At 42.5% G+C, this 9,498-nt stretch overlaps 1 protein-coding gene across 1 annotated transcript; it reads right to left on the bottom strand.

The window, feature by feature from the left end:
- Positions 1 to 315: 315 nt before the first annotated feature.
- Positions 316 to 9,285, bottom strand: ddx6 (DEAD (Asp-Glu-Ala-Asp) box helicase 6). Its single transcript, XM_019887364.1, has 14 exons — positions 9,154 to 9,285; positions 7,918 to 8,528; positions 7,755 to 7,818; positions 6,970 to 7,074; positions 6,726 to 6,855; positions 5,828 to 5,974; positions 5,647 to 5,741; positions 5,433 to 5,555; positions 4,942 to 5,070; positions 4,705 to 4,821; positions 4,503 to 4,566; positions 4,016 to 4,117; positions 3,750 to 3,929; positions 316 to 2,853 (listed from the first exon to the last, which is right to left on the bottom strand). The coding sequence occupies exons 2-13, from the start codon at positions 8,124 to 8,126 to the stop codon at positions 3,754 to 3,756; spliced, it is 1,461 nt and encodes a 486-aa protein (XP_019742923.1). The 5' UTR covers positions 8,127 to 8,528; positions 9,154 to 9,285; the 3' UTR covers positions 316 to 2,853; positions 3,750 to 3,753.
- Positions 9,286 to 9,498: the final 213 nt, after the last annotated feature.

Below are 9,498 nucleotides of genomic sequence, written 5' to 3'. Positions count from 1 at the left end.
TTTGCAATGAGAGCGAAGTTTGAAGCGATCAAATTGCGACATTTTTAAGTCATGCAAGTTAAAACAAAAAAAGTACCCGGTGATGTCTTTTGGGGTAGGGTTTAGCAAGCAGAAGGGTCTGTTCTGACAAAACATCCTAGTTGGCTATTTTGTTATTGAAGTATTCGGTGATGAGTGAAGACAAGTCGCTCAATTTAAGTATACAAAACATGATAAGGAGGGTTCAAAGTGAAGCGCGTTGAGTGTCGTGGGTACGAAACGTGCTAAACAAAGCTAGCTTGCCTTCAAAGAGAAAGAAAAACAGAGACCCAAAAATAAATTCAGTGAGCTTTATTTTGAACCAAACTTTAAATTTTTAAGCCCAATATTACATTTTCATTTGTGTTGTCTTTAACTCAACTCTGTAAAATTAGCTTCACTGAAATTTCTGCCAATTGAATGCTGACCAAATTTCTATGAAAAGAAAAAAAAAAACTTAAAATTTGGGTTTTCCAAACTTGAACAATTTTTGGGGCAAAAAACAAAAAATGTAAATCAGGGCAACATTTAATTTGACCCCTCTCCGTTCACTTGCAAACAGGTGCACCCCCAAGTGTACTAATGCATCAGCAGCATCCTCGTGGACAGAAAGTGACAGAGTCGAATAGGACACAAAAGGCGTGTCGTTTGCTTTTAAATTAGTCATACTATCAAGGAGGATTCCTGTGCATCAGGGCAGCAAGTAAGCCAATTCACCCTCCCCCCCAATTTAAAATGACCTTAAAGAATGAGACACTGGTTTATTAAACAGATCCAATTAAAGAGTTTGGCAAGATGCTTGGGTCTCAGTCTCTAAGGTTCTCAACATGGCGACCGCCGGCAGTAGACAGCATCCCTTCATATTCATTTGTCCAGTAGGACCCCGCCTTGAAAACTAAAACAAGCTGGAGTACTGCCAACACGTCGCCAGGCTGCAGACGGCTGCCGAGTGTCTGCAAAGTTTCGATCCCCCCCAACTCGCTCGCTCACTCGTATTTTTTATTTTTTTGGTTAGCTTGAATATTTTCTTCAAACGCAAAGAACTCCCTCCCTCCCACCCTGTCCAATTAGCCAAATTACATGAGTCAACTCTTCAGGGGACAATGTGAGACGCGAGTGAGCAGGGGAAAATCGCCATTCTGAAGCAACGACGACGTAAAAAGGAACATTTTGAAAGCGTCGCTGTTGGTCAGAACAGTTCGAAGAACATCTTGCCTCGAGAGGGAACCCAAACTTTCCAAGAAGGCTCCAAAGAGCTTTCGTGCAAAAATCGGGTTTTTATAAGGACGTATAACCAAACACACAAACAAAAGGGCAGAAGTATAAGCCAGTAACTCAGTCCAAGTTTGCAGTCCAAGCCATTTGTCATCCATCAGAGCCATTCCCCTTCATTTTTCTTGTTTTTAAGGAATCTCCTCCGAGCAACCTGTTCGTGTTGGCAGAGCAGGTACAAAAAGCCGTCCGTGTTATTGCCTGAACTCAACTCTGTGCGTTCTAAGTGCCAACCTGTGCTGGGTTGCTTTTTTTTTCTCTCTTTCGACGTGTCGTCGTGCAGCTTGAAATCCTGCTACATTTTTTCCCCCCCCAGGTAAGATGTGTCACTGATGCTTTTCCACACGACATTCTCGTTGAACTCAAAATTGGCTGCTGCCTTCGTCCTTGTATGTCCGTACGCAACAGGTCGGGAGGGGAAACCAAAGCATCCACCAAGCAAATCTGCATTGCAGCGAGTCGGACGATGCAGTCCAATCTGTCACGTCGAAGCTGGCCATAAAACAAAAAACGCATGACTAATCAATTTAAGTGCAACTTTCAATTATGACACTTGGCCTCAATGGCACTTCATGCACAGGGGGGTCTTTTGCTTTCGATTCTAAATCATTCTGCCATTTCTAAAACTATAAATAAAGTCACAAGCCAACAGGCAGTTATTCAAACGGTCCCTCCAGTGCCAACAAGTATATGCGTGTGAGGAGGGTTGGTATTGTGTTGCAGCCAGCCTTCTTGTTAACTTCTCTTAAAAGAATCTTAAAATGAAGATATATACACAGGCTCACAGAGTTAAGTACGGCCATCCATAGGAAGGTGAGCAAGGTGGACCACAAAAAAAAAAAAAAGCGACAAATCTCCACTGGTTAAGGAATCCTCAGGACTCTCGTTGTTGATTGACTGCACCATCATGCGAATTTTGCTCTGCTGCTGAAGACGAGAGGAAAGTGTCGGGCTCTTCTTGAAGCAAACGCTCACAACTCAAAATAACGGACAGTCTGGCTTTTCTTAATACAAACAAAAACTCCAGCAGCGCTGTCTGTTGGGGGTGGGGGGTGGCATGGGATGTTTCCAAGTTTGTCCTGCAATGTTAAGCCAGACTGAAGCGGAGCAGGCCCCCGGAGAAGCAGAAATGGAAAAAGTGGTTATGATTGATGACGACGAGGGTTATTACTTCACAACGAGTTGGACTGCTTCTTAAGGCACTTCATACAAAATGATTCCAAAAACAAGAACAAAAATGGCAAATGGAGGTGGGGATTCTTTTTTTTTTTTTGGAGGAGCAGGGGGGGTTCTGGGTGCTGGCTTCATGTCAAGAGTCACCGCTGCGTGCGGGGATATCCAGTCCACTTGTCCCCGCACTTTCCTCATGCAGAGGGGATGTGGTCGAAAGGGGTGTCTTCAGTGCAAGCGGTGCAGCATTGAGCCCTGTGAAAAGGGAAGAGTTCTTCCAAAACGCATTCAAAAACTTTCACATTCCTGCTGAAGGGATCCAAAAAAAAAAAAAAAAAAAAAAATCAGGCTGGGGTGGGTGACGGTCCAAAGGGGAATGGAGGATGGGCTTATCTGTGAATCAAAGGAGAAAAAAAAGAAAAGTTAAGCTACTGGCCAACTGCATGTTTGTGAACGAAAGTGTACTTAAGACAGTGGAACCTCAAACATAAAACAGCTCAAATCTTGAAATACTTGGAAGTCAAACATAATGGTACACACCGGTCTAGGATTAGGTGCCTAAAAATAAGAGAAGGAAATTACTCTCGGTCCCCAAAGGCAAAAAAGTACCCCAAAAAAAAAAAAAAGGTCAGGAAAAATGGATCAAAAACAAAAGGCAGCAGAAGCTGGCACACAAACAAAGGGTACCCTAAAACTAACTCGTACAAGAACGAACAACGAAGGAAGCACGAATTGTTGAAGACACTTGTTGGAGGCCGAGAGCAAGTGATCTAACTGTTGTCAGATAGACCGCTCACTCCTGACACACCACGCGGGCTCTTTAAACTTGGCACCGTGATTTGTTGGCCAATCAGGAAGTGACGCTCTGCAGAGATCCAATCCAAGACAGGAACATTTACTCCCACATGCAACACGCAAACAAAACAAACAGGAATCCCTTTTGTTGAAGTGACATCTTGACAGAAACAAGCTTTGGAGGTCAGAGAGCAGTTCTGTTCAACCCGAGTTGTTGGAAATTAGGAAACGTCTTCCACGTCTGTGCATGTACGCACACAACTTTGGTGCATTTCGCCAAAATGAAATGTCATGTTAACATGTCAAGTTGTAAGACGCGTTTGAAATGACATTTTGTCACCTCAAATATCGGGGCCGTCAAAAAACGAGGACTCCCATTCATGTTAACTGTTTTGTTAAGCGCTTTGTTACAGCTGTAGCGCTACATCAATCAGGATGTATTGTATTGTATTGTATTAGGAGCGGTTAGAGTGCGGGAGCACGTGTATACTCACTGGCTCATGGCTTAACTTCTTCGCCGGTCTCGCTGTGGTACTCGGCCACATACAAGCTCTTGTCGATGATGCCGGGGATGGGCTTGATCTCTGTTCCCAGCTGCTCTTCGATGCCTTTCAGGTTGAAGCGATCGTCATATGTGATCAGGTTGATGGCCAGACCCAAGTGTCCAAAGCGGCCTGAGGGATGACCATGAGGTTTAATGCTTGCTGGCTGTTGCTTGTTGTGTACGTAAACAAGGTGGAGGTTACAGTTGAGTTCTCACCAGATCTGCCAATGCGATGAAGGTACGTCTCTCCCAGCTTCGGGAAGTCAAAATTGATCACAACATTCACAGCTTGAATGTCTATTCCTCTTGTGAAGAGGTCTAAAAAAAAAAAAAAAAAAAAAAAAAAAAAAACCCAACAACAAAAAAAAATATCTTATTTGAACTTAAAAGCAAATATTTGACCGGCAAAAGAGTTTTGTGACAACCAGAAAACCATCCCGATGAAAGTACGCAGCACCTAAGTCAAGTGACCACTGTTGCTGTGTGATCATTCAGTGACATGGCACCAGGCGTTCGTCAAACATGTTTTACCTTAATCACAATTGCAGCCAATAAGAAGGAAATGCTAGCATGCTCTGGCTTGTTAGCTTCTGAGTAGAAAGCTACAACTAGTAGATGCCTGTACATTTTCTTCAACTCTCGTCCAAAAAAAAAATAAAATAAAAAAATAAAATAAAGCAATCCAAGTGGGTGTGCTCCTCACCAGTGCAGACGAGATTTCGACAGAGGCCGTTTCGGAAGTCGTGGAACACACGGTTGCGATGTTCCTGGAGAGAAAGAGAGGAATTAAAACTCACACATAAACTTGACTTGGACGGCAACTTTAAGACTGATTGACAAGCTTCACTAGAGGCAGCATCAGGTTCAAACCAACGGTACGTGCGGAAGAGAAAGCGACGACCAACCTGTCTCATCTTGGCGTGAATGTAGAAACACGAATAGCCCAGCTGGGAGATTTTCTTGGCAAGGAGCTCCACTCTCTGAGAGGAGTTGCAGAAAATTATAGACTGGTTGATCTGGAGCTAGAAGACAAGTGACATACACGTCGTTACATTCAGATACTGATATTATTCGTTCATTCGTTCATTTCTTTTTAAATGGAATGGTTTGGTGCCAAGCTGAACCAGAAGAATCAACCTTACCCTGGAGAACAAGGTGTTGAGACAGTGCACCTTCTGCCTTTCTGTGACGTAAGCATAATACTGAGTCACACCCTTCAGCGTGAGCTCTTCCATGAGGTTGATCTCGTAGGGCTTCTGCAGGTGCGAGTTCTACAAACGCAGTGAAAAATGCTTCAGAATAAAAGCGGCATGAGTGGGCAAATTTTATGCGTTTAAATACATTCCAAACGTGCGCTTCAATATATTTAAACCTTATGTGAGGGGTTTTAAGTATTTTTTTTTTTTATGACAGTCTCTGCCGCAGATTTTTCACCCATCGCAGGTCATACAGGTATTTTTTTTTCTGCAGCAGCTGACTAAACAACTACTAATCCTCTGTATCTTCGGATGAGACAAAATGCTCTACTAACGAATATTAAAATGTAGTGTAATACCCCAGCTTTCATTTCTAAAAGAAACCTGCGGTGTGTGTGAACTTGTTCGTTCAACATGACTATCATTCGAGAACATACCATAAACTTCTGCACGCTGAGGGGGAAGGTAGCAGAGTAGAGTAAAATCTGTCTCTGTTTGGAGAGGAAGCCCAGAATCTCTTCCATCATGACCACAAAGTCCTGAGACAGGAGTTTGTCAGCCTGTTGCCAAATGAGATGAAGAACAGAGTTTTACAAACAAAACAAAAAAACTGCAATGCAGCCTGACAGAAAAATGAAGAGCACATCCCACCTCATCCAGAACAATCATCTGCACTTGACTGACTTTGGCCACTCCTTTCTTGATGAGGTCTAAAATCCTCCCAGGGGTGGCAATGACCACATGAACTGGGAAGAGGGAGGCGGGGGAAATTACGCTCATGTTAATGCAATCCAAGTCAGCATGAGTCTTGCCTGGGTGTGACAAGTGTTACCAGTTTCATCCAGTCTCATGATGTCATCGCGTAGGTTGGTTCCACCTGTGGTAGCCATCACCTTCACTCCTCCCATGTGTTTGCTGACCTGGATACATATTTGGCTGACTTGCAGAGCCAGTTCTCTGGTGGGCACTATCACCAGTGCTGGGAAGGAGAAGACAAACGTTTACTTACTAACTACATTTTTTTGCAGACCTAATATCCAATTTGCATCATTACTTCATGGTACAGTAGGAGTGGGCAAATATTTGCACTCAAGGGTAAGTTTGATTTTTACAAAGGACAGATGGGTCATATCATTTCATTATGTGACTGGATTTAAAAAATAAAATGAACCAATTAGTACATTTTAAAGTGAAAAAAACTTACTTTATGGAAAATTTGGGGTACTGGCAATAAATTGTGACGAATTAAAAATGCTTTATCAATAAACCTAATGTGGAAAAAAAATGCTAAATTAATGCAACAAAAATGATTTTTACAAAATCATGTTCTATTCACACTTGTATTTGTCAAGCAATTATTTAATAGAAGTTATATAGGTAAAACGGAAATCATATTTGCAAGAAATCAATGTGCAAATTTAATGGGACGGATTGTTTTTAATAATTCATGCTCATATTCTCATAATGTCTCTGTCTCGTGAAAAGTGTATGTCCCCTTTTTGTTTTTTTAATACCTATGTGTAAATTAGTAAGCAAATCATTTAATGAGAAAATAAGGAAATTAAACAAGTAGGTTTTAATTAACTCGTTTTAGAAAGGTGGAACAAAAATTTTAAGACACAAATATCCGATGCCACCTAATGTAAATGCTCAGTGTACCGGAATTAAGACCCAAGTGGTGCATATTTGGCCCCACGACTTAGGTTGCCCAACACTATAGAGATGCCCACCTTGTATATAGTCCCTCTTCAGGTCAATGCGCTCAAGTAAGGGAATGAGGTAGGCTCCACTCTTCCCTGTGCCATTCTTGGCTCTGGCCAGGATGTCTCTCCCGGACAACGCGATGGGAATGCTTTCCTCCTAAGAGCAGCAGCGAAAATTGATACTTTGATGAGTCGGCCAGCATTGCGGCATGGAAGTATCCTTGTTCTGACAGAGAGATGGCGTCATGCATTTGCGGAGGAGGAACTGCACCTGAATGGGAGACGGCTTTTCCCAGCCCATCTCAAAGATGCCCATGAGCAGCTCCCTCTTTAGGCAGTAATCTTCAAACTCGTTGCCCTTTGTTGCCGTCACATCCTGTGGAGCACCAGTAGATGTGACATTAGCAACTGAAGTTTCTCAGGTCACTCAATATGTAACCAAAGTAATTCACCACACATCTGCACTTGAATCATAAATTCACCCGCTTTTGGTGTTTGTGCTCTTTCTGCAACACCCTAAGATGCTGCCAAAGCCTTGTCTAAATAAGAATTGGTGTCAAGGAACTACAAACCCAGTTCCAATGAAGTTGGGATGCTGTGTTAAATAAAAGGCGAATACAATCATCTGCAAATTGTGCTCAACCTGTGTTTAACTGCATACACTACAAAGACAAGATATCTAATGTTCAAACTGATAAACTTTATTAACAAATCATTAACTTTGAATTGTATGGCTGCAATATGTTCCACAAAGGCTATTGAAGTGATGCATTTCAACTGAGACAAGCTGTTATTTTGGGGAGGAGAAAGGTTTAGCCTGCTTTAGTGGAAGCAGGAAACATTTCAGGTGCATTTTTTTCTTGTCAAAATAAATTTCAAGTCATTTACTTTTAAGGGTCAAATGAGGTTGAAATTACATGTTAGTCATAAATTTACTTTGGGAATAAAATTCTTTTGCAATGAAATAAGCATCCTGGAATAATAACTGTTCCATAAGAATGTCCATCTAAAATTTATTCAAAGTTTTAGGATTAAAAAAAAAAAAAAAATACAAACCGAAGTTCGCATTCTCATGTCTTTTGGGGGCAACTTCAAATTTTTCTTCCAGTCATCTCCAGGCCTGCAAAAGTCCAAACTCTCGTGAGAACTGATCACATGAAAGCACAAATTTGTCATGTTATCAACTATTCTTGATGTATTTCGCTGACATGGAACTTACTTGATGACAGCGTTAGTCGTGGGGGCTGTCTGGGCATTACCATTGTTGATTGTGCCTTTCATCTGGTTTAGTGGCTGTTGGGGGCCTCCTCCACCGCCACCACCACCACCACCACCTGGCGCTCCAGCCGGCTTCACCGAGCCCCGGAGCTGTCCGTTCTGGTTCGACAGGCCCAAGATGACCGGGTTCTCCGTCCTGGCAGTGCTCATATTTCCTATATTTCCTTCTTAGCTTCTCAGTCCAGTAACGATGAACCTCAAGTGAGGAGTGAATCCACTCAGCTGGAAACACTCACAATTAAAGGTAGTCCTCCCCTCTCGGGGCTGTGTTTACTGTACAATGTGTCCAAATATCACTCCCAATAGCACAATATTGACGTTTCTGGGACATGAAGCAAAAACTTCTCTTCAGTGTTTTTGAACAGATTTCTGTTGGGAATGAGGGGAGCTTGAGCAGTTCAGTTTGGGGCGAGCTTGGAGTTTGACAGCAGGTGTCTGGAATCCAAACTCCGAGAGGCCTTAGCTGACTTCAAGCACGGGCCGATTTGTTCAAACTGGCCATCTCGGGGAACTCTAAGCTGCTGCGTCCTCTTCGTCGGATTTATTTCAACCCTACAGCAAACAAGTGGTCAGTCATCCAGCATGTAACGAAAAACAAGTCAATAGTGTGCGATGGCCGAAACAATCATTAAAAGGCGTTTGACCAGAACATGAAATTTATCTACGATAAACGCTCTACAGTTAGCAGCTAACGTGGATCCCTCAACGTTGAAGAAGAGAGTGGGGGTGGGTAAAAACAAAGTCACAGACATTAAGACTTCACAGTTAAAACCTGAAAGCCTCAGACGATACAAAATGGGCCTCGACGGTAAAAGCTATTAAAGGTTGCAGCTAGAGTAGATTTCGGATAATAAAAGCTGACGTAGAAGCCGCTAGCACTGGAAAATTCAATTGGCGTGTTGGAGAATTCGCCCTAACACGATTTTTATTTATTTATCAACATTAAGTCGGCGATGCATGGTATACGGTGTTAGCAGGCATCACGGTTATGCTTTCGTCTTTTTTTAATCAACACTAACATTCAACGTCACAGAGTGTTAGCAAGCTAGCCAGATGGCCGGCTAATGACGGCGAAATACGACATAACATATTCCCAAACAATACGGTGCGTGCGACCCGGTCGTCCAGCGGAGGATTCAACACACACACAGAACATCCAAGTTGAGCCGCTCATTACCTCAGATAAGTGAAGTAAATCGTCGTTTTTCGTTTTTTAAGCTTTGTCAAATGGTAGCCGAAAGCACAAATGAGGCTTCTTCTCATCCGAGCCTGCAAGATGGCGTCCACTCGTATTTGAGCCCGCCTCCCACCGCCACGATCAGCTGATTTCATTTCTAATCTCTTTAAAAATATATACATTTTTTTAAATATGATAAGTTCGATAAGTTCCAATTCGTAAATATTTCACTCCTCTCCTTCTGAGCAGCGTAAATGTAACGCATCGAATGTAGCCCGTTGTTATTTACACTTTGGCCTAAACGTGACGTCACCACCGAGACGTCACTGAGCAATTTAACATATA

The sequence above is a fragment of the Hippocampus comes genome, unplaced genomic scaffold, assembly GCF_001891065.2.
Source record: "Hippocampus comes isolate QL1 unplaced genomic scaffold, H_comes_QL1_v1.1 scaffold194, whole genome shotgun sequence".
NCBI lineage: Eukaryota > Metazoa > Chordata > Actinopteri > Syngnathiformes > Syngnathidae > Hippocampus > Hippocampus comes.
This window is presented reverse-complemented; position numbering and strand designations above follow the sequence as displayed.

Bases quoted from the DNA above. Each gene is read 5' to 3' on its own strand.
- ddx6 (XM_019887364.1), bottom strand. From the start codon at position 8,126: ATGAGCACTGCCAGGACGGAGAACCCGGTCATCTTGGGCCTGTCGAAC. The intron at 7,819-7,917 runs GTAAGTTCCATG...GGACTTTTGCAG, and splicing joins ACGACTAACGCTGTCATCAA to GCCTGGAGATGACTGGAAGA. The intron at 5,742-5,827 runs GTAACACTTGTC...CCCTCTTCCCAG, and splicing joins CATGAGACTGGATGAAACTG to TTCATGTGGTCATTGCCACC.